The sequence below is a fragment of the Thunnus thynnus genome, chromosome 16 (genome assembly GCF_963924715.1).
Source record: "Thunnus thynnus chromosome 16, fThuThy2.1, whole genome shotgun sequence".
NCBI lineage: Eukaryota > Metazoa > Chordata > Actinopteri > Scombriformes > Scombridae > Thunnus > Thunnus thynnus.
The window spans coordinates 18,933,526-18,958,393 of NC_089532.1; the positions used below are offsets into that span (position 1 = coordinate 18,933,526).

The following is a 24,868-nucleotide window of genomic DNA, read 5'->3' on the forward strand; positions in this document are numbered from 1 at the left end:
ATTTTTAGGAATATCAGAAAAAAATTAATGATTAATCACCAATTAGAAATTAAGTCATTAAAATATAATTTCATGATTGCAATGTTATCATTCTTTTATTTTGGAAAATGAACAGCTCTTTCAGTTCTTGAGATTACTTGAACAAAACGTCCAGAAGTTGCTTCTTTGTGACTGCACCTCCTGCATTCCCCACTACTGTTTTCTCCACACATGCTCATCTTCTGCTGGTCAGCACATGTCAAGCACGTGTAAATAGCTCATGGGTTCTGGGGAATTAATCAAATCAGTGAAATTTACTTCAAAATATGTGTGATTATATTTAGGGTGCAATCCAAACTCACCACTACCTTACAAAAACACAAGCATACTTTTAAGTCTACGCTGCTCTCCGTCCACACACTCCTGTTAAATTGAGATGACATTGGAGCAAACAGCAGAACACGTTTGAGGTGGCAGGAAAAACAGCAGGCTGCCTCAGCACTGTATGTCCTAAATTCTGTTGGTTTAGGTTTGGTGGGAGAACAAATATTGAAGTCAGATTTAGAATTAATCGTGTGCTCCTCATTTCTGTGGAGCTTACATAAAGAGACGGTGACCACAACATCCCTCCTTTTTTCTCTGCAGCTGTAGGACTCTCTCCCTCTCAGCCACAGCACACCAGCCTCAATAGGCATCTTGTATGACTGCTGTCAGCATGGTCATTAAGTCTTTCAGTCTGGGTCTGTTTAAACAAGCTGCTCCGGCGGCCAGTGGCCACACAAAACCAATTCCCAGCCACGGGATGGTTTGCTTCTCTCTGCCCAAATTCATGCCTTGGTCCATTTAATGGGTGGTCAAACATACTTATTGTAAGGTAGAACAAACACTCCAAGTCATGTTTTTGTTAGCGTCCTTGGCTGCTTGCGATGAAAGGGTACAAAAACTACAACCACCTGCTTCTGTTATCACCTAAGAAGAATATAATATGCTGTCAGAGTGTGGCTTACATTTGTTTTTGTGTATTTACTCAGATATTCAAATCTTTGTATCATTTCTGATTCGACAAGACTTAAGAGTCTAATCCCATGCTAGAGGTTCTGTAAGTTTGTACATAGACATAGAGGTGTTGAGCTAAATGCTAACATGCTCACAATAACAATATGCCGATGTTTGGCAGATATAGTTCACCATCTTAGTTTTGTGTGTTAACATACTAACATTTGCTATTTAGCACAAAACAATAAATATAGCTGAGAATCATAAAAAAAAAGTCAGGCCGACACCAAAGTCGGTAGAATACATTGCCTCGGAACCATGAATGTCTGTATAAAATTTTGTACCAATTCATCCTTTAAATGTTGAGCTATTTCACAGTATAAGTGAAAACTCTGACTTACTGGTGGCACTAGTGAAAAAGTCAGAGGATAACATTAGGATAATCATTAGGATTGATCCTCCAGGGACCATAAATGTCTGTACAAAATTCCATGGAAATCCATCAAATATTTGTTGAGATATTACAATCTGGTCTAAAGTCGTGAACTGACTGACATTGCCATTCCTGGAGCCTTGCCGTTAGCATAGCTAAAAACTTTTTATTAACAAATTGTGCATATTTCTAAACTGAACTGAAAGAGAGTAGATTATTTTTGAGCCAAAGAACAGTGCAATGTCTTGTTCTTTGGTTACATTTTAACTCACCCATGGCAAGTGTCACAAAAATCTAGTCTAGCCAAGCCATATTCATCCAGATGGTCTACATATAGACGAAAGGTATCCTCATGGGTCTAGACAGGGGACATACCTTTCTGTCTGAGTCCAATTGTAGCATGTCACAAGGCCAAGGACATCAATGTCCTCTAATGACAAAACCTCCTGCTACTGCTGGACAGATTCTCTGAATACTTTTTTTACTTTTTACTTTTTTTCAAGGTACACTGGAGATCTACATTGCCCATTCATTTGGATCTCTGAGCTCTCCATAAACATTGAAAACCGACATACCGTCAGTGAGACAGTGTAGTATGATCACTCTTTCAAAAACAACACTGGATACCGTCTCCCCAAGATGATTACCTTTACAGCCTGAAATGTGGCTTTGAGGACAGAGACAGCTTTCAGTGCTGCCCCTCATCTCTATTTTACCCCTTGCTCAGTTACAAGCATCCCTCCTTCCAAACACACAAACTTGAGCTCTTGACTCCTTTTTGACCAATGTGTGAGCCAAAACCAGGGGCCACACAGGTCTATACTGAGTGTTTGAGGCCATCTGAGAGTTCACTGTCGCCCTCAAAGCCAGGGGAGGTCTGACCCATCGAAACATGAACCTAGGGTGAAAATACAGTCTCTTATTCCTGATTTACCTCAGGTGGATAGGAAAAATGCAGTTTTGAGTGCTTTTCCTGACATTGCAGAGTGCTGAAAGATCCTTCATTGCTTTCCGCTCTAGCAGTAGCATCATGGATACCAAATGGAGCTGCTAAAGCAAGATCAACTCCCCATGGGAAATAAGGTGTTGATATATCATCTTATGTCTAGAGACAGGTTATGCCCTTGTCATAACATTCTTACAGAGCTAAATGATTTCCTTTGGGCATAGCAGCGATAGCTTACTACTGGTTGAATGTCATGTCAAATAGTAGCAGCAGGCATGTGTTTAAAATGCTCAAGAGGGCTTGCGGTTTCAACCCCCTTATTTGTTTCCCAATGTGAAGAGTGTGAAGTACGGCCTCTACACGTGCCTGGAAGGTTGAGAACACTCAAAAAGTCCTCAGGCTCTTTTTCAGACATTTTAAGGAGGTAAGATTTTTCAATTTTGAGTGCAAAATCCATTATAACAGTTAATCCCCTCATTCCTATCTAAATGGTTTTAAAACCAGAGCTTTAAAGGAGTTCTTGTGTTACCGTTCCTGTAAAACACTGGACATGAAAGCCACCCAATGACCTTTCCTTGGCTAGGGCTCAGATCTCAAATGCTGATAGAGTGATGGCTTTGTACCTGAAATCACAAAGGTGGATTATTCACTTCAATGCAACCTGAGCTCTACAGCAATGCAGAGCTGACAGCGGACAAGGATCAACAGAAACATTACATTGTTTGCAAGAGTTCCAATAAAGAAAGGCCTCACTGATATTTGGAGCCAAGTGTGAGAACATAACAGTAACCAAAGTTAACGGCGACAGACAGACTGCCTGGCATGTGCAACATTTAGGGCACAGGATAGGCATAATGAGCCTGGCATTGTTCTCAACAGCATGCTGCATTCTGTGAAAGCAGTTGGTCAGCAGTGCCAGCCTGTGAGGGAAGACAGCTCTGCCATGCAATTTGTTTTAACCAGGCAGGCATGACGGAGCCCTGAGAGCATGTGCAGTAGTTAAATGGCTTGTGTGCTAACTTAGGGACAAGGATAAATGTCTTCAGCAGTGATCACTATGGAGTAGCAATATAGAATTCAAGAATAGCTTACGTGTAATTACAGAAGAGGTTGTTGTTGTGACAGGTGATGAAGAAGCCCACAAGACAGACAAGGACAGATCCCTTTGGAAAACATCAGTTATTAGCAAGAATCAGACATCATATTGTGTGTTGGAGAGGCTTACCAAATTGACTTGGACCATGGACTTCTTGAACCAAGTGACATTCCTGAGTGCTGCCTGACAACAGCAGCCAATTTGGTAGTGTACCCGTGTTGTCACTCAGCTCTCAAGACCCCTCAAGTGTTGAGGCTCTAAGTTAATGAGCTGAATCTCTGCTCCCCTGGCACAAGCCAGCACTTCCTGCAGACTGAGAGGAGTCTCAGTAGCATTCAAGAACAACCTTGCCTGTGTGTGGAACAACATGACCCGTGTATCCTGAGGTTCTTCTGCTCAGCAGGGAAGATTGATGACTTGAAAATGAGAAGATAGGAGGAGACAAAAAATTAGGGGCCAAATTTTTTCACTGTCAAATTGCAGGAAGATGATAATGGGCCTTGCACTAACTAGAGTTCTTCTTACTGGGCTTAAGAGTAGTTAACTTAATGTCTTCCTGATAAATTCCAGCATTACTAATCAGGATGGATGACTGCAGAAGCACTGCCACTGATGCTTGCAAGCTCCATTTTTGAGTTTTTGCCTGTTTTGTGGTCAGAACAGCACGGAAACAATTCCATCTGTAAATAATCATACACAGTACTTAATATTTAGGGGGTGAAGGTTGTGTCTTACTATATACAGACTGATCCTTTGCATTATTCCCTGTGAAGCCAAAACTGTAGCATTTAGTGTACTGACACTCGCACATGGTAAATTTATCTTTGAACAGCGTTTGCTATATTGTGTCTTACTAAACGTAACAAGTTATAGTACATGTTTTTAAGGTAATCAATCAAAACTGTAAATATTTTGAATGTGGGAATGTGTCTCCTTGTTATATTGATGTGATTTACACCCCTGTGAGCTGTGTGGAGACAGGACACATGCTGTTTGAGTCCCTGTCGTGGTTTATCAGTGAGGATTCCTAGACTTCACTTTCAATGTTATTTCAACCCAGGCGGCCTGCCTCCCATATCTGCTGAAATAATATACTGCTTTCATCAAACGCGCAGTCTGATCTAGTTTTCAGTTTACGTTTTTCTTATGGAGAAAATGTGTTTTATATTTCATGTGCTTTGTATATAAAAAAACAAAACCCTGTTTCAGTGTGGTGCTTTTGTGTTTACCTCAGATTTACTGTGGCAATATAGTGTGTTCACAGCACACATGCTGTTTTCCTGTTGATGCTGTGTTCTGAAGCCCTGTTAGTCATTGTGGTGTTGATGTTGAGAGTGGAATCATGGCAAGAATGTGCAGTGATGTGCCTGGGCAGACTGTTTGTGTTGGTGGTGGTCTGAGGCTGCTTAATAGCGGCGCTTTGGTTCTGGAAGAACACTGAGCTTCTGGATTGATGAAATATCCCCAAGATCCAGCATCTGAGAGCCTTGAATTCATTACACATGTCCCCAGTCTCCACAGTTTACCCATGTGATCATGTGTCGCCCCTTGATCACCCGTGGAGAGAAATACCACACAGAAGCCCGCTCCTGTCTCCTGAGGGAGTTTGTTGTTCAGTGAAAGAGCTACTAGAGACTCTTGAAAATAGATAAATAATGTTGGTAAGCCACAGAGATTAACTGAAGATAATTCTGAGGTCTTATAGAGAGCATTCATGGTTGTTTTGTGTAGAGAAAGACATCTGTTTCCCAGTCTCGCATACAGTCTTAGGAGAGTTCATTACAGTTGGGGTTTACTAAGCCATAGGCTTCAGAAAGGGGAAATTACTGTAGATTTGTCATTACAAATTAGCTGGTCATGTTGAAGCTACCGATGTGAGAAGGCTATGTGGTCATGTCAAAGTCTCAGGAAGATTAGTAGTCTAATCGGACAGCAGGGCCTGTTTTAGTACGTCATTAACTGGCAATGAATTCCAGTGTTGAACAAACCTGATGAGGACTAACAGAGTGAATTTCAGTCAAATGTAGCACTGCAGAAAGCATTATATCTCCTTGACCTCTTACAACACAGGTTACAGCCACCGTACTGATCTACTCCATGAATGAGAAGCAGGGTATTTCAAAGGATTGTTATCAGCGTGGTTAATGTCTGAAAGTGTGAAGACAGAATTCTCAAAGGGAGTTGTTAAGACAAGCTAACAAATCTGACTTCTGACCTGACTAAGCCCTTGGTGGGGGGAAATAAATTGGCAAGAATCAATTTCTGTCAACAAAGGGCCTTTAACCACCGTACCACAAACCTGCTGTGTCTCTATCATAGGCGGTAATAAGCATATCATATTTCAGCAACAGACATGTGATCTGAAGTGACACGTTATTTTCTCTTTGCTCTTTTTTTCCTGGATTGCGATCAATGTTTTTTTCTGCATTTTAGGTAATCACATGTAGTAAATGACAAGGAACGTGTATGCCACGTGACATGCTCATTATTTCAGGCAAGACCTTTCTATCCATTTTTGCAACATACATTGTAAACATGACTAAATGGAAAACAACCAACTTTTATTGGACTATAAATGCAATCCCTAACAATTGTAAACAAATACAATGATTCAATCTAGTCTACAGTCTGGCGTCACATATTATATATCCTCTCCAGCCCCCCCGCTGGTCCATGCAGTCTGCAGTCAGCGCCGCCTCTACCTTGTGTCTCTCACTCAGTGGGGGACAACAATATATCGAGTACAGCATGAACAGGTCAAAGGTTAGGAACTCAGCGGTGCAGGGCCTTCTTTGCAGAGATACTTTTGCAATCATGCAGCTGTGTGTAAGTGGCATTTAGCAGTGGGTAGGCACACCGAAGGCATGTGAGTGTGAGGTGTGATCACTGTATGCTTGTGTCTCTTTCTTCTGCCAGACACCACTGCGCTGTGGGGTGCTGACATCAGAGAGAAGTTCAACAAACCTGTGGTTAGATTTACAGACGTGCTACTGACGCCTGGCTACTTTTGTATTTTCTACACGAACCCTCATCTCCTTATGACTGACTTGTTTTGACACTCTTGACCAATTGTAAGCTGCCGTAATGTTCTGTCTTCTTAATGTTTTTCTGGTGAGCTTTTTTTTTTGGGGGGGGGGGCTTTCCATCAGTGTGTATTATCTCATGGTATTGCATGTATTTGGATATAAATGTCTGCCAAATAACATGCTGTATGTTAACTCATGTGTGTAGTGTTAATGAATCATTGATTTTGTATATCTAGACTATGTTGTATCAACAGAATAATGCAGAGATGATTACACTTTGGCAATAACAGACAGCTTGTCAACCCAAACCACAGATGCATGCAGACCCGTGCTGGTTGTTGCCAATATTAATCATGCTGCTATTAGGAATTAATATCACAGTCGTGGTGAGAGTAACGGCGTAAGCAACGCTCCTCTGAGGAAAGCGTCTTCTCTCACTCTGCATGTGCCCAAGCCACAAGCATCCCTGAGTTACATAACAGCCCCTCGTGTAGGCAGAGACTTCCATGTGTCTTATTGTGTCAGGTCTGCTCGGTAACACAGATGGACAAATGAAATGACTTTCCAATTTCCTGACAGGATTAGCCAAGGGAGAATCTGTCATCTTGATAGAGTGATAGAAGAGAGACCTGATCTGTCTAAGTGTATTTCCAGGTTTTAACAATGAAAAATATACTGAGAAAGGATTGGGGCTCGGTGTCTGCCAGACTCACGCTGTCTGTTTATTATCAATACATTATTTGGGCAGCACAGAAGGGACCTACATCTACCTGAATTGGGGAAAAAAAGACAGTAGGGTTAAACTACAGTGATCAACAGTAATTTATTGGAGGAAGAACTATACATTCATATAAAAATCAGGATTTATTCAAACATAAAACAGTTTTTAATGCCCTGTTTGCAAATTACATTTACATTATGTATTTTCACAGTAGGTGGTCCTCAAAAATTGGATCTTTCAACGGGATAAAACACTGTGGAGCATGTCTGAAATCAAAAGATTCACTACTGCTTAATTTGAAAAGCTGAATGATCAGGAGTAAAAACGTAAATTTCCATTATGATTGGGTGTGACGCTACACAAAATGTGCTTGTTTAAAATTCAAAGTGCATTTCCTTAGCAGATAGTTTTTTCTTCAGAACCAGGCAGACCAGCCATGCTTTTCCTTCACCACCCATATGCTGTCAATCACCTTGCCATACTGGAACACACAAAAAAGACTTTGTTATTACTTTGACCTTAAAATCCATCCTTTCACCTTTAGTGTGCAGTGCTTGTGCTCACGTTCTTCAATGTGTGCTCACCTGGTCATCAGAGATCTGCTCCAAGTAAAGATGGGTGGCATTGACCACTTGCATGCGGGTGTAGCCATAGTCTGTGCTGCGGAAAGCACTCCAGTCTTTGGGGTTTGGATTGAACCTGTCAGTCTTCTCTCTGCAGCCCTGCGAAGGAATCAACAGTGATTAAACTGAATCTGCTATTGCTTCTCTGGAACTCTGTCCACAAAGCCCTCTGTGACATTTACAACTGTGGCTGTGCCTCGGTGCGAATCTGGCTGCATTTTGATATGCCGATGACTAATCCTTCTGTGGTCAGATGATGAAGCATGCCCTGCGCTGCACACCACCACATCAGTAAATGCTTAACCAGTGGAACAGCTGGTGCTAAATTCATGTGGCAGACCAGCTGCTGCACGGAGAGGACTGTGTACGATGCATGACATTGTTTTTGTTGATAGTGCAGTCAATTCATATGTTGATTTATGTGGATAATCGTTAACATTGATGACATGAAAGTACTTACAGCAGAGCCCGTGATTATGTGCACTGGAGCTTTGGGGTTCACATAAGGCTGCTCTTTGCTCCCATTGTACACCTAAAGAGAAAAACACAAGAAGTCTCTTTCACTGATCCAAAAAAGAAGTAAGAATATTGTGGATTAAGAATGTACTGACCTTGTCACCATAGACAGGCCAAAGCCTCTCATATGTGTGCTCATGTGCCCACAACTCCAGATCTACGCCTGTGAAAGATATTTGATGACAGTCAGCAATCTCCGATGTGTGCAAATATAGAAAAAACAACTCTCAAAACAGCTCAATTAAACATATTTTGCTGTGTAATCTACTGCTTCTTAGATCCTCTGCCCGTTTAATTTTGAGATTTCTCAGCAATCAACAAAAACTTAAGATCAGAGCAACCAAAACTTTCAAAGTTCCACCACAAGTTAAATAATTAAATGCAACAAACAAAAGTCTGAGAAATCTAATACAGGAAAAACATTTGGAAATGGGCTGTTAGGATGTCAGCCAGACCAAATGCCTGCTTTTTTAATAAAGGATGTTTGGATTGCTGTGCTGTCTGCAACTGTTAGGACATTAGGCTGTCTGAGCGTGCAAATTTGTGATCTTAAACACCCATTAGCGGCACACAGCTGGTTGTGTAATAGAGACCATACCATAGCGGTAAAATAGATCCTCTAGACCAGGAGCTGGTGGTTTGATGTCTTTTCGTCCCAGCCGCACCTGAGATATAACAGAGAGGGTCAATGACAGCATGAACTGACATTCACATCTGAAACACTACCTGATACCTCAAACACCACCTGATAGAGCCCCATCCCGCCCATGCCAGCCTCACTCAAAACGGTGCCAAGTGCTGAGAGAAGTAAGTCTAAGTGGAAACTATTAGGTCCAAATTACAGTGATTATGACAGCATACCGTACTCAATGTGCTTTAGGGTTTCGATGTGGACTGGCTAGCCTGCAACACGTGTGACACGTTTGCTACCAGAGGCAATTTAAGTGTCAGGCAACACAGCAGAAAATATATCCTACAAATATCTTTTATGTAATCGAGTCAAGCCTTTAATGATACAATTGTGCTGCTCTTTGCAAAGCCAAGAAAACACTGCAAAATAAGCCTGGGGTACTTTGTGGGTAACTCATGATATTGATTCTCTCAAATAAAATCATATTAGGTACATAGTTCAATTAACAACATGTCTGCCATTAGTTAGTTATTATAAAAGAAATTTACCCAATTGAGATCAAGCAGGAGTACGAGTGGCACCATCCTCCTTTACTCAGCCAAAGTTTAAAGCTTGACTCTTGACTTCTTGTATTATGTACATGCTCGTTTACACCTACGGAATCTATAAAACTACTTGCCAGTATGAGTTTCGTCCGAGATCATAAGTAATCTTTACACCAATGCTCTGTGTATATTATAAAAAGTGGCCTGTGGTTTACATACATATGAGTCAAAGTTGGTACAGTCATCCTGGTCATCATCGGAGCAGTACATGGGTCTGTGTCCCATGGTGATGATCCATGGACGCACTGCTCTGTTCTCAGACTTGTTGGCCTCCTGAGTAAGGAGTAAGGATACACACTATGTAAATTTGTGCCAGATTGAGATAGGAAGACATTTTTTGGAACAGAACGAGAAACCAGTAACATTTATGATGGACAAAGAAAGAATGAAACTGCTTTGATAGATAATAGGGCATATAATGTCTTAAAATGGAGGAAGAGAGTGCTATAAGGAGACAGAGAGGAGTGCAATGGAAAACACTTAGCCATCATCAACAGATACAAACTGGTGTGGTTATTAACCTCCAGGTCTTTCTTCAACCACTCGTACTGCTTGAAGAGAAGATCCTTGCCGAATTCGAGATAGAAATAAACCTCAGTGGAGAGGGAGATGATGTGCGCTGACCCCAGGTTCCAACTGCGGACACACAACATTACGATGATACACAAAGCCGAGGAAGCCAAGTAGAGGAAGTATGCTGAAAGTTGGATGGTAAGTAGGAACAGGCCTCACTATAACCTCCAGATAGTGTGAAAAATACTCCAAAACACAGGCAACCTTTTGTCGCTGGCATGTTGCTGTTGAATGCGGTGCCAGATGATTCACTTTTCTGACTCAACGCACACTTGTGTCTCTCAATCATTTTAGCCAGCATGGGAAGTAAATGTGTACCTTTGACTTGATGTGAGAAGATATGGAGAAGATTCTGTGACGGGTCCACTCATAAGACCTTACTGCACTATGTATACACGGTTAATGGAAAAGCATGTGTTCTGTACATGTGTACTGTATGTTAAGAACTGAACACTTTCCAGTTGTGGTCATGGGATTTCAGCTTGCCTCTCTGGTGTTCCACTCTGCCTCCTTTTGTTCCTAACTGTGCACATGACGGACGGGCTCTCAGCCAGCGGGCCTGTCTGAATCTCGGTGCAGGGACTAAGGAGTGGGCAGCTGGCCTGTGGTCTAGCGAGGTATTATCTTACTGTCTGAGAGAAAGAGGTCTGTAGTTGGCTATGAGTCACCCAGTCAGATGTATAGTTCCTTTGTATAGTCCCTGAGATAGGAGAGGTAAACTAAACTAAGAGGGGAGCTCTAAACTCCTCCGCTGCCAATTCCCCTGAGCTGCCTCTTACAGCTCATTAATGGTTACTAAAATACAGTAGGAGGTTTGGCAAACTTTCACATGGTACTTCACATGGGGCCCATGTTGGAAAAAATGATTCTCTTTGTGTGCAGCTTGCAGCTACTTTTGATGTGAATCATTCTTTTACTGACCAAAACTGCTTGTGGTTATTTCACCTGTTTAAGTATGTTGCACTCCATCTTAGTTATGGCAACAACTCAAATATTGTGTTATTACATAGGACCGACATATTTCCTTCTCTCTTACCTGTACCACAGGCTCTCGGTCTGGCCTGGCATGCTGAAGCGATTTCTGTAGTTGGAGAAGTTGCTGTGAACAAAAGAGATAAGGAAAAAGGTAAGAAGATGGACCGATCAACACTTCTTGAATATACATAACAAACAGCAATTAACACTACCGACTTCTCCTCTCTAATTTGTGGCGAGCCTGAAGAAAAGCTTAATTGCAATCTATTCACAATACACTGAAGATTATTCTCAGCTTTTCTATAAAAGAAAATGACCCAATTCTTAAAATAACACTCATTTTGGTGCAATTCTTTTGTCATGAGTCCCTTTTTAGTTTTAATTTCAACCTGGCAGAAAACTCAGAGAGGTATATCATCGGATAAAGATGACCATCAAACTGTGGTGCTGACATCTGCTTCAAAAGTTAAAAAAAACAAAACATCAGCCTTTTAAAAAAAAAAAGCGCACACTCTGCTGTACCCAGACTATCAGTGGCTGGCTCTACAAATTAAAGGAGAAAAACATGGACATGGCCTCTATGACCTCACTCATAGGTTTTTGAAGGGATGTTTTAGACTTCAGGATCTGTGTTTACTGCATTTGCCGCCCTCGTGGTCAGTTACTGGAGCCAGATAATCAAAATTTGGGCAGTGTGGGGGAGTCCTGGGTGGAGCTGAGATGGGATGAGCAAGTGGGAGCCACCACAGCTGAGTTTAATACACTGATACACTTGTCAGTCAAGAAAACAAGCCTCTAAATACACCCTTCTTGAAACCATGACATAAAAAGAAAACTACCATTTTAGATCCAGCCGTCATCAGAGGAATCACATCTTAAGGCTTTTCCATAGCGGTTTTAGAGTAAGGTCTTTTTGGTTCCCTCTTGATCCACATATAGAAGGATGCTTGCAGTGATCAATCCACCACTGCACTTGTCAATCACTGCGACCGCAATTGCCACTCCTAATTTCTCAACTCCTTTCACTGCACCAGACATGTCCTTTAAAATAAGACAAACCTACGCCAAACCTCAGGAGCAGCATATAAAAGAGCACTATTGTCCACATTAAACCAGTAATGTCCAAAAATTACAATTGGTGCACCATGCAAAAAGGGAAAAACTCTTTCATGGAAAACTCTCCCTGTTGCCAATCCGCCAGTCTCTTTTCATGGTTTTTAATTTCAGCATGAAAGCCGGAGCCAGTCTTCTCAACGGGCCATTAACTAAGCAAGGTGATGGGAACGATTGTTTTCCTATCTTATGTAAGGAAGAGAAGAAAAAAAAAGGCGATAGTCTGGACAGCAGCCCGGGACAGGGTAGGACAGTTCAGATCACCGCGTTGACTGGGTTAATGTAGGGTTAGGGGTAACTGGAGAACAGCGGGGTCAGAGGTCAAAGGACAAAGGAGGATCACAGAGAGCTTTACTAATGCTGAAAAAGTCTACAACTAATGGGACCTATAGTTTCTGTGGACACTGAGGTCAGGAATAAGAAGCCAAGGCCAGTTTGATAATCCAGTAGAGGTCCGTTTGTGCGCTGTGACCTTTCAGCACTGCCTTTGAAACTCTGCTCTTCTTTAGGTCCGTTTTAGACACCTTCTTTGTACTATTACTACTCCAAATCATTCCACTCCTCAACAAAAAGTTGCCATAATTCCAAAACTCATAATTTCAATCATAATTATAGGAAAAATATTTTAAAATCAGGTCATTCACAACAATGCATCAATTGGAATTATTGTGATTTATATTATATCCAAACTGTACTCCACAACTTATTTCAGTTAAAATAGAGTTACACAGTCAGAATCGCTCCTGTAATCATCTGAATTTCTCAGCGACAGAATCACAAGTTTTCAGTATGGCCTTGAACCAGGAGAGTCATAGGATGGATTCATACTCCCATCTTGTGGCTAGGAAGAGTACCAGCAAACATTTAGATGAATCTGGGTAGGCACTATCTATTCAGTAGAAATAAATAACATGCAAACATAATACATTTTTAAGTAAAATAATAATCACTCTCACTAGGAATCCAGTATAATTGGGTATGTCCGGCAGGAAAGTGGACATGAAGTGAACCGCAGGCTTTAGAGTCTCTTGTTTGGTTGCTCAGCGGTGGAAAATCTGAATGAGTACAAATGTGATAAGCTTATAATTGAGTCATTAATCCACACAATGGGAGTCAGACATAACATGTGAGTCATTCTCTGTAACCCATAGCATGCTTATTTCCATGTGTGTTTGCTTTTCCGTTAAAATAAGATCGAGATAGAAATCTGGTGGATGTCAAATTCAATGTGAACAACCTGACGCTTAAACTGATCCAACAACATTTTCCCTCCTAATCAAATCTTCCTTTTAATCATCTGATGAGTTCTGGAGTCCCAGAATTTCCTATTTAATCCAGGCAGTTGGAGAGGTTAAAGGAACCAGTTGTCAGCATACCACTAACTCCCATCACAGGACATTGTTTCAAACAGTGACAATTACTTCCCATTCAGTCCTACGGCCTGATGAACCATGCATTGTGCTTGGTGAACAGAGACGGTCTTGATTGAGGCCTTAGCATCTTCTGTGGACCCGCTGTTCTCATCTTGCCGGAATGCTGACTGAAAACTTTTGTGGTCTGCCCTGTTTCAATTGCCTTTTAGCCATTAGGTTTTTGAGGTTGGAAAGAGAGAGGAACAGTGAAGTATAGTGAGAGAGAGCACAACAAGAGAGCAAGGAAGAAAAGCAGGGGCCAGCTGCTGGGAGTTTTTGGATTCTTAACAACACCGCGGAACAAAACACACATTGAGGTATAGAAGAGGGAGACAGGAGTTGGATTTCTGGTTATGTAATGCAGTGAGCTGGTTCTTGATATCAGGTTCTTATGTCAAGATGCAGCGCCAAGAAAAAGAGACTACTGTTAGCAGCTCCATAATAAAGACCAGGCAGTAGTCACATTACACATGGCAAGGCCAGGCGAGGACTGTCTCCAGGGGCAAGTAAATATTATGGTGTGGCATCAGGCACCTTGAAATCTGTTAAAATGCATAAACGTACACAACTAACACCAGCAGATGTGCTCAGAATTAGGACACATTAGCTGCTGATCCTCAGGATTAAGGCTGCTGATGGTTTGCACTTTCTACTCTGTACATCATCTTTTATCATCTTGAGCAAAATACGGTTGAACTGAACATTTTTTCCCCAAACGGGCTGAAAATATCTGACTAACAAGGTGGCGTATTATAGACAGATAATAGGCCAGACTTCATTGACCGTGCTGGAATTTAGATCAATATCAACATGATTCATTCTTTGCGAACGCTGCAAATAGACTCACATTCACTCAAATAATTGGCTAATTAGGCAGCATTTTAGGGACATAATTATGAAGCTAGTAGGAGCAATATGAGTATGTAAGAATATCAATACTGAACTCACTGCATGTACAGTAGCACTGAAGGCTTCTACAGTTTGTTAAAGTCTGCAACAAACAATTATTTTCAACACTGATTAATCTGTTAGTTATTTTGTCGATTAATCAGTCAATCATTTGGCTATAAAATGTAAGGAAATAGCGAAAATGCCCACCACAAATTCCCAAAGTGATTTTGTGAATGTGTCTTAAAATTGCTTGTTTTGTCCAACCAACTGTCCAAAACCAAAAGATATTCAATTCATTTTAAGACAATGAAGAGCAGCTAATCCTCACATTTGACAAGCTGTAAATGTTTGGCACTTTTGCTTAAAATGCGATTAATCAATTATCAAACACATTGATAACATTCAATCAACAATGTGACTAATCTACTAATTACTTCAACTCTAAATTTGTCTTAAACATACAGTCATGTTGCTGAAGTGACTACCCTGTCTCTCAGCCCACAAAAGTTCCCAGGCACATGCAGTACATTCAGTGATGATGAGTCAAAATGCAGAGTTCCCATCACGAGATGCCGTCTCTGGGAACTGAAAAACAGATAGTAAGCTGATGATTCCCAGTCAGATAAATGTTTGTTTTGGAGAGCATTGCCTTGTTTAGATGCTGGCGGTTCCTGACTCTGCTCCAGCCTTTAAAGACCAAAATAGCTCCCATCTGTTCAAATGGTACAGTGAAGAGTTTTCGGCAGACCAAAGTGTTCTCTATAGCGGAAAAACTGTTTTTTTGGGGCCTCGCAAAAACACACATACCACATTTACAGTAGCCAATTCTAAATACAATTTGTCAGAGGGGCGACTGGCGAGTTTTGCGGCATGTACTGCTGTTTTTGTCCAAGACCCATTAATTATACTTCTGCGGGAGAGACATTCACTTGAGTTCCACCTACTATGTAGATTCATGGTTGCCTGGACAGGTCATGTAGGGCACGTAGGCTGCTATGGACTGGATCTGCCGCATAAACTCATCTCCGATCCTGGCATTGTCCTGGAACAGTGTTATTCAGCCGTTAAACATGACGCCAAAGACTTTCCCGTTACACAAGACTGTTTCATATTTCTCCATTCAAGCACATTCAGCCAAATTAGACTTACTGCGTAAGTTGATTTTGCAGACAGCTCCAGGAACATATCAGCATACCAAACAAACCTCATTGAAACCAGAAATGTTTTCTTTTTTCTTAGATATCCTAATACTGGCTTGAAAGCTATTAGAGACATACTGCACTGATGACTTTTACCTGCCACAGCCATTAACAACCTTTTAGACAAAATTCCCTTTCTCTGCTTTTCTATTTATAATATCAGTGAAGCCGCAGAATGTACTTGTACATCCTGGGCCACAGGATGTACAAGTACAAATTCTCTTTCTCTGTTTTTCTATTTATAATATCAGTGAAGCCGCAGGATGTACTTGCACATTCCAACTGAAAAGACAGCTTGGATGAATTATGGTTATTAATTTTTGCAGTAGTCTGCTGATTGCATTTAGCTTTCTCTCCATCTTTGAAAAAACGCATTAATAATGCAGGAACTCATTACAGGAAAAATGATATTAGCATCCAAGACAAGATTATGTCTGCTAAATATCAAAGATGACAGCTGGGAGCTTTGCAGATGAACAAATATGCTATTGGGACTTAAGATTTGAGGTTTTGAATGGCGGGACTTTATTCATGAAATACTTGGGCGACATGACCCTAGCTCTCATCTTTCACCACAGCCTTACAGCATTTCACAGTAATGCTACTCAGACACTGTGTGTCTCAACCACAGCTGAGGGCCTTTATGCGCACTGATAATAAACAGTGGTGTAGCTTGAGAAAAGGGGCACTGGAGAAAGGTAAAATGGCTTATCTCATCTGTCATTATGGCATTAGTGGAATATCAGAGCGACTTTAAAAATATAAGGTATTGAAAGAAATTTGCTGTCAGTGAGCTTAGCTGGGCACAGGTTCCATCAGAATTCATGATATTAGAAAGACAGAAGAGTACCTCATGCATATCATAGGCGAAGTCCCCTGTAAAACAAAAAAATCACACAGATTAGAATATTTGAGCTTTTTAAGTATTTTTAGAGGTTTTACTTGTTGGCACTATAAAAATGTATATCTTTGGTGAACTGTGGCAACATGATTCCCCCAGATGTTGTGTTTACCTGAGAGTTTTCCTTAATTTCATCCTTGTTTTGTCATTAAACATGGACAGACTTAAAGGAATAGTTTGACATTTTGGGAAATATACTTATTTGCTTTCTTGCAGAGAGTTAAATCAAATCAATAACACTCTTACATCTTACATAGGCTTAATACAAAGGTAGAGCCAGATGGCAATTAGCTTAGCTTAACATTAAGACTAGAAGCAAGGAGAAACAGGCAGCCTAGCTCTTACCTCTAATCTAAACCTTCTAAATCTGTAAACCTACGTCTCAGCTCACAAATTAACACATTCAATCTTGTTTGTCAATCCTTTCATAAGTGTAAGGACGGAAGTGTAACGACAATTTATGGTTTTATGTAGAGTTACAAGCGGGAACTAATTAACTTATGAGCTTTAGAGGTGCTTTACCTTCAGACAGAGTCAGGCTGGCCGTTTCTCCCTGCTTCCAGTCTTCATGATAGGCTAAACTAATCATCTGCTCGCTCTAGATTCACATTTAACTGTATTTAGTCATAAGACACATCAATCTTCTGATCTAACTCTCAATACAGCAATTAAGAGTATCTTCCAAACTATTCCTTTAATAGATTTTGTGGACTGCTATTAGCCTCAAACAAATGATCTAGCTGTTTAAGGTATATTTTATATATTTTTTTTTTATGTGTGTGTATGTGTGTGTGTGTGTGTATATATATCTAATTCTCTGTAAACTTGTAAAGTGGCTGTAACATTGCATTTAAGTCAGTGTTTCAGGCTCTTATAGAAAAGAAAATGTTCTTCAGGCACTCAACAGGCAGAGCAAGGAGAGGAGTTATATTAAGAGCCTTTATTTAGTTGGGCATGTTGGTTAAAACCACCTCAGAGGGTTTTTATTGCACTATTTCCGCCCTGATGAAGACCCTGTGAGGTGGAAACCAGTCAGCATTTATGTCCAACTATTAAGTGCTTGAGGATTATTTTCTTTCTGTAATCATTTTTTTTTTCCAAGAGCACCTTATAGTTTCCTGGACTTACTGCATGTGAAACTGAGAAAGCTCTTGGCCTCTTCAGTTTTCCTTATAACAGAAAAATAATACTGTTCTTTTGCTTCCTATTGTGACATAAAGAGTCCAAAAGCTACAGAGACAGAGAATCACATTTTTGGGCAAACAAATTTTGGCACAACACAGGCTTATATTATGTTTGCGAGAGAGACATTCTACTGCCAACATCCAACCCTCATTGTTCAAAAACAAAAATTACAAATGACGAATAGGTATTATTATGCCGATTACATTACAGTAATTACCATCATGCTATAATACCTCTTCATTAGACATTTCTGTTGGCTCTCAGGTAGCTTTCGTGATTTGAGTTATGTTAACTGCAATCTGTTAGAAGCTGCGCCAAACACCTGTGGATGACTAATGCCGTGAGCACCAGTTGATAAAACTTAAAGCCCCTTAGTACAGCACCGGTGAAATATTGTAATATATAATAATCTATCAGTTTTTAGCTTACCTATGTGTAGGATGACATCATACATGCCGAGCTGTGTTTCCTTTTGCAGTCGAGCCAGAGACTGAGGGTTCTCATTGCCCAGGTCGCCATACAGAGCAAACCTGGGACTGAAACTAGTGCTGTCGTTCAAGGCAGTGAAGGAGAACACATCACTCCAGCCCACATCACTGCCGCAGTGGTACACTGAAATTAAATTAGCTTGTGTTGCTGTTATGTTTATACGCTGAGACATTCTGACAAGCCAAAAAAAAAAGGAAGTCAGCAACATTAAAGCCACACCCACCATAAGTAGCAGCAGGTTTGAGGCCTGTAAGAGTGACTCTGTGGATGTACATCTTCCTCTTCTCCATCCCAGAGTCCACAAACAGAGTAGCGTCACCTTTGGCCACCATCTCAAAGAGCCGACCCCCGAGCAAGCCGTACTCAACCTTGCTCTCCGTCTTGTTGAAGGTGGTCCAGGTCACTTCCATGGAACCTGGCACTCCTGCGAAGAAAAACCCAATTACTGGAAATGTGATGCAGATTGATTTGACAGAACTACTGGATTCACTTACCGGCGCATTTATAAAACCCAAGAGATGCTTATGAAAACGCTGACCTTGCACAAGAGCGATGCCTTTGATCTTGCCTTTGGCGAGATATAACCAGCAGAAAGCGGAGTTAAGCTGACGACTGGCCAGGTGCTCATTTCACCGAGACATCAATTCATTAAATGATTACCACATGTTTCACCTTCATAAGGAATGAACAAAAACTTATGCTGCACCAGCTGTGTGAACCAAGGGTAACATCAGCTACTGTATATGTATGGAAGTTTAGACATTATCTGGTGCCTTTACCCTAAATGACTTCTGGAGAGTGCACAGGTAGTGTTTAAGAGCACCAGGAGACTTCAGCAGGAAATGTTGCTTCGTCAGGGCCCTCAACCATTAAATTAGCTACATATTTAATACTTTTTATATCAAGATAACTGAAAGTGAATATAAACATCTGTGAATTACAGTGCTTTAAGTCGTTATATTACTATATTGAGTAATTTGTACAAAACATCTATAAATCTACAATCCACATGACCTGGATACAAGTTTGAATTATGAAAGGGAAAACAGTACCCTTAAATGAAAATACATGAGGCTGATGGAGACAGTTCAAACACTTACCTGGATAGGAGAGGTGCACCTGTTCTGGCTGGGTCCAAATGGGGGGAATACCAAGCACCAACAAGGGTGCGAGGCTAAACAAGGCACAGGCAGCATAAACAGGCACCATTTTAATGCTTGACTGAAGGAACACAAGCCTGGTGGAAGTAACACACACAGAGAAAATTATATTTGCTTTGTTACTCCAATCACATGTTCTCCAAAGCTTGTGCGCAAAACATCACATGACACTAGCCATCAATAAAAAAAACAAGATGGATTAGTGTACTATTTTTAAATCATATAATATAACTATAGCCTTCCAATAACATACCTTACCTCAGTGCCACTTTACATTGTGCTCACACACACGAAGACAGACAGTGTTTTGGTCTCTGATGAGGAACATCAGTCAATCTGAATGATGCAACTGCAGAGTCAAAACAGCAGAGTCAGCGAGAACAGCACGGAAAGAGATGATGTGTCAATAAAAGCAGCTGATGTTGTTTTTCATTGTGCATTCAGGGAAGCACTGCTGCCAAAGTAAACACAGGTATAGGCCTACAAACAGAGATGAGCCCACAAGCCACAGCTTGCTTCAAATCAATGAAGCAGACAGCTGATATGCACTTCTGATCAGAATAAAGGACACAATCAGGGTCATGAGCTAGGTTTGAACTTCAGTTTCATTTGAGCCAAAACACTACACTAGCTGATCCCATTTATCAGTTATGACAACTGTCTTTCCAGTTGATGATGACTAATAGTTATTTATCAGTTAGATCAGATGACTGGCTGGGAGCATGACTGAAAACCACTAGTCTGGACTGCTGGTGTTTGGTTTTGAAATTCGCACCATTGCTATCTCGTAGCCGCTAGAGGGCGCAGCCTGCAGCAGCTGCATTATGAATAGGATGCTTTATTCTCTGATGCCGGGTGATATCATCGGTTGTTGGCTAGTCGGCAGTCGCCTTCATGGATGTATAACGGTAAACGAATCAAACGGGAGGTCTAACTTTGTTATCTCTACTTGAGGAAGGGAAAACAAGGTGAGTACAACAGATAAATTATTTAGGATACGTCATTTATTTCACTTTGAATGTCGTAACGCAGTTGTAAGTTAACGTACTTTTATTAATACTTTCTTTGACCACGGGTTGTGACATTAAACCGTTCTGACCAGGTGTTTTTGACCTATTACATGTAATTCTGGCTGGCTAAATCGGCTGCCATATGTTAACAACATCTAACGTTAACGTTAACGTTACGTTAGTTCTGAGGCTAAGGACAACAGAGTCGTTTGTGCTGTCTCTGAACAGCTCTAACAATTCAGCGATGATGAGTAAGACTCTCTTAAAGCACAAACCCGGTCTGACCTGAAAACGTTAGCTAAATGTTAAATTTGTAACTGAAAAAAACACTCACAACACAACTCAGCTGGTTTGGCTCGAGAGAAGTTCCTGATTACGTCATTGTACGGTCCAACAACAATGCCCACGTGAATTGTGGGAAATTGAGTTTTATTGAGTTCAGCTCGCAGCACAAGGCTGGAGCATGAAACTGGGGGATGAAACATGTTGTATCCACCTAAAGACATCACAGAATGCTAAACAAATGTTTTAACTAGATATAGGCCTATAGAGATATAGAATTGCATTGTGGTTATCTTATTGAGTTTACCTGAGCATAATAGCAACTGGCTGTGTATGTTTAGTAAACATTTTATTGGGTCAAGCATTTTGTTAAAATTGATTAACAAGGTTGATAGCAACCAAGTACATTTATTGACATACTAAAGTACAATTGTGAGGTACTTCTACTTTGCTTGACTTTTTCCGTATTCTGCTACTTACTTCTACTTCACTACATTTTGGAGGGAAATATATATAGGCTGACTCTTGTTATTTTCTTTATGTTATGTCCACTACATTTATTTGACAGATATTGCTACTCAAACCATTCAGTTCAAGATTTTAAATAAAAATGTAGCTACATTAAGCGTATAAAAGATGCATTGTTAAGAACTGAACTAATAGTTTCCCAACCTTTTTGGCTTGCTACCACTTACAAAAAACCAGATCCAATTGGTGCTGCTAATCACATTTCAGATGATTTCTTTACATTTCCACCAAAGAGTGACTTCTCCTCTAAACTTCTGAGAGGGTTTCATTTAAATAACAGTTTGAGGCCAAATGGGTAAAATCACCCTGTATCTTGCAAAAAGAAAAGTTTTGAAAAAAGTCTAAAAAAATAGATACAACTCTTTGTAGCAGAACTTTGTTCTTTCTAGACTCATTAATCATCCCACAACCCTCCAGATTCCTCCTGTGACCTTTTTGAAGGCAGTTCCATCCCTAGGTTGGGAACCACTGGACCAAACTACCTAACTATAAATAAAGTAGTTAAAAGTAGCCACCTTGACCAGCGACAACATTAATACTACTTACACATTGATCCATCAGTATTAACAATCTAATAATAATTATTATGTATAATGATGATGATAATAATAATAATAATAATAATAATAATAATAACTTGCTGGGGCCATTTTCTTTCTTTTCACACAAATACCCAAATGTTATGAATGTGTAATACTAAATTTCTGGAGTACCCCTTCAAGTACATTTTGTTGATAATACTTCTGTAAGGATCTGAATACTTCCTTCACTACTGCTTATTAAAAAGGCTTCTCTTTCTTTAGGTTTAATGGACTCCAACAGTGAAGACGGGGAATACCAAAATCTTGAACATGCCTTCCAGCACGATGCAGCCCAGTACAGAGTGAGCTATCCTCATTTACAGGGGGATTATGATAAAAATGAGGAGTTCAACAAAAAGAGGTATGTTATTAATGTTTTGTGTTTACATGACAGCAAGTGCAATGTGTGATTTGGCTTTCTACACAATTTTTGAACTATTCATCCTACCCAGGTTTCCAGTGAGTCGCTCTGGCAACAACCCAGGCAGAGTGAAGCGGGTAGTGTCCTGTAAGAGGAAGACACATCATCTGACGGTGACTCGGAAGAAGCAGCTCGGGTCTGGGAGAAATTATGATGCGGCAAACAAAGAGAATGAGATGAACTGTATGCAGGACATGCAACAGGAGATATTTGAGATGGACCTTTGGGAGTTCCCACTAAATGTCAATAATAATGACAGGACTGGGAGAACTGGTTCTGAACAAACTGACTACAGTACACTCACTGAGGTCAGAAATGATATAGTGCAGACCATGTTTACTTTGTTACTAATATGCAGATAAAACTAACTGAACTGTACTATGTTTTTCAGCTCACAAGGGATCATAGCACAATGACCGATGTGCTCTTTGGAAGACATCTGAGACTGAAAGTGGCCTTAACATTATGGCAGAGAAATGTTGGAGAGCTGTTGACATACTTCCTGAGGTATGTGGTGTGTAGTCGGTTTTGTGCATGTGACCGCTGATAGTATAAAAGATGGAAGTCATGACAGCTTCCCAAAAGTGACAAGTGTGTCTGTCTGTGGACTCACAGTATCTACAGGACACACCCACTTTACTACATGACACACCCACTTGGTTAGGTTTCAGCATGGTGGGTGGGGGGTGCGTTCTTGTAGCATTACGATAACAACATCAGGGGGGTGTGATGTGTAGTAAAGAGGGTGTGTCACGTAAGTCTGACAGACAGCAAATAGATCCTTCTCAAAAGTGAAGCCAAAACATCAGGATCGCCCACTGGTGACTGGCTACAGTATAGATCATAAGTCCCATCTTCTCCATGTTAACAGATTGGACATGAGCCAAACTAAGAAATCAAAGTACACATCAAATACATTTTTCCCAAAGATAGTTTCTGTCATTTTAGGTAGTTCTTATCACGCTGATGAAGTACTAATTTTTCTGATAAGTTTGTTTTTAATTAGTTATTTGAGTGCTCTCAAACCTCCACCCAAGCGACAGGAAGTGGAGATGCGTCATCCATATTTATATAGAGTCATTGCATGCGACAGGCAGTACTGTATGTTCACTCATACATAATAATGTCATTACATCACTGTCTTTACACAGAATCCAAGACACTGGTGTGTTTGTTGATTTTCTCCCCCTGATAAGTAAAAGGTAAGCATTGCATTTTGCAGCAGCCTGAGTAACACTGACTACAAGCTGAGTAAATGTTAATTTAATCTAATTTTCTTTTTTTTTTCATGCAGCATTGATGAGGATTCTTCCAGGATTACCATTGGCTGTTGTGTTGACCTCATTCCTTTAGTGAGGAAAGTCCTCAGCAATCCATATGAAGAGTGAGTATTCCTGTTTTGGTAGTGCATGCAACTGAATTATTACAGAATTAAAATTAATATGCACATAGAAGAAAAGGCAGTTTGTAGTAGGATACCTAAAGAAATGCAAATAATTTAAGGTTGTCTTTTATTCTCACAGCTATCACATTGTTGGTTTAAAGTGGATAAATTCGGTTTTGAAAAACTGGTGGGAGGAACTCATAGCAAGTGGCTGTAACGGATCAACAAAACTTCCACTGGATAGGTAAGTGATGCTGTTTTATAAGCTGTAAGATGCTTTGAACAGATTAATGCTGTTTACTGTATATCCAAGAAAAGTTCTGTTAACAAAGCAGCAAACAACTTAGGATACAACAAACAAAATATCTTGTTAAAGGATATAATCTTGTGTTAAATCACTCAATTTATTAAATAAATCAGTAATCACAGTGAACCCTGCACATATACACACATACTAGCCCGAATTTGCGACAATTTTCAAATTGTTGCACAATTAATGTGTAGATTAGGATATATATAACCATTGTGGTATAATCTTTTATTTAACTTTGTTTCAATTGTTTCAGAAATTTCCAAGTCTTTAATCAGCAGTTATTGGAGTTATGGCATCAGGAGCCTTTATTGAAATTGTTTCCTGGAACTGCTGGAGACATGGCAAAGGTCAGTGCTGAATGTATGAAAGATTACTACTGTACTGTCATTGTTTGCCTCATATTTTATTAAACAAAAAAAACCTCTGTCTTAAATTAATCATCTTTTTCCCTCAGGTCATTGATTCTTTCCTGTCTCAACTCACCTGACAGCAATGACGAGCCAGATAACATCTGTCTCCTTTAGCAACCCCCTTATGTAGGAGCTGCAGTTGTTTCCACAGAGAAGTGCCTTTATCATGTACTGTAGCAGTGAAATGTCAGTGACGCTTGATGTATTTATTGGTTGGCAGAGCAATTGAAACAGTTGAAGTACTGACTATGTGCAATATAAATTAGATGTGATTCTCTTCATTGACCAGTAGGATTTTCTAGTCACCAGCTCAAAGAAGTGTATTATTGTATAGTTTCAATCATGTCACAGAAACTCTTATGGATGTAAGAAATAATGCAACAATGTTGTTTTATGTGTCTACTCTTTTCAATCATGCCATTGGTGATGAATACAGTTTGTATTTTACATTGAGTTTTTGGTTGGTATC

The 24,868-nt window shown here is 40.3% G+C and overlaps 2 protein-coding genes across 3 annotated transcripts; one reads left to right on the forward strand and one right to left on the reverse strand.

The window, feature by feature from the left end:
* Positions 1-7,280: 7,280 nt before the first annotated feature.
* On the reverse strand, positions 7,281-20,881 carry acp7 (acid phosphatase 7, tartrate resistant (putative)). 2 transcript variants are annotated; one of them, XM_067613384.1, is made up of 15 exons: positions 20,815-20,881; positions 19,729-19,819; positions 19,411-19,547; positions 18,534-18,734; positions 18,251-18,433; positions 16,586-16,611; positions 15,481-15,578; positions 11,182-11,244; positions 10,094-10,208; positions 9,732-9,845; positions 8,935-9,001; positions 8,432-8,499; positions 8,281-8,352; positions 7,782-7,919; positions 7,281-7,678 (listed from the first exon to the last, which is right to left on the reverse strand). In XM_067613384.1, exons 3-15 carry the CDS (start codon positions 19,517-19,519, stop codon positions 7,613-7,615), a joined length of 1,320 nt encoding a protein of 439 aa, XP_067469485.1. In that variant the 5' UTR covers positions 19,520-19,547; positions 19,729-19,819; positions 20,815-20,881; the 3' UTR covers positions 7,281-7,612. The 2 variants fall into 2 exon arrangements, with proteins under 2 accessions (XP_067469485.1, XP_067469486.1); XM_067613385.1 differs by having other exon boundaries at positions 19,724-19,819.
* On the forward strand, positions 20,276-24,852 carry LOC137199242 (KATNB1-like protein 1). Its single transcript, XM_067613386.1, has 9 exons — positions 20,276-20,438; positions 22,094-22,232; positions 22,324-22,600; positions 22,684-22,799; positions 23,444-23,494; positions 23,587-23,676; positions 23,816-23,920; positions 24,243-24,336; positions 24,444-24,852. Exons 2-9 carry the CDS (start codon positions 22,099-22,101, stop codon positions 24,474-24,476), a joined length of 900 nt encoding a protein of 299 aa, XP_067469487.1. The 5' UTR covers positions 20,276-20,438; positions 22,094-22,098; the 3' UTR covers positions 24,477-24,852.
* The last annotated feature ends 16 nt before the right edge of the window (positions 24,853-24,868 follow it).

Bases quoted from the DNA above. Each gene is read 5' to 3' on its own strand.
- acp7 (XM_067613384.1), bottom strand. From the start codon at position 19,519: ATGGTGCCTGTTTATGCTGCCTGTGCCTTGTTTAGCCTCGCACCCTTG. The intron at 7,920-8,280 runs GTAAGTACTTTC...ATTCCTTCGCAG, and splicing joins ACATAATCACGGGCTCTGCT to GGCTGCAGAGAGAAGACTGA. The intron at 7,679-7,781 runs GTGAGCACACAT...TGTGTGTTCCAG, and splicing joins AGCAGATCTCTGATGACCAG to TATGGCAAGGTGATTGACAG.
- LOC137199242 (XM_067613386.1), top strand. From the start codon at position 22,099: ATGGACTCCAACAGTGAAGACGGGGAATACCAAAATCTTGAACATGCC. The intron at 23,677-23,815 runs GTGAGTATTCCT...TTATTCTCACAG, and splicing joins CTCAGCAATCCATATGAAGA to CTATCACATTGTTGGTTTAA. The intron at 23,921-24,242 runs GTAAGTGATGCT...CAATTGTTTCAG, and splicing joins ACAAAACTTCCACTGGATAG to AAATTTCCAAGTCTTTAATC.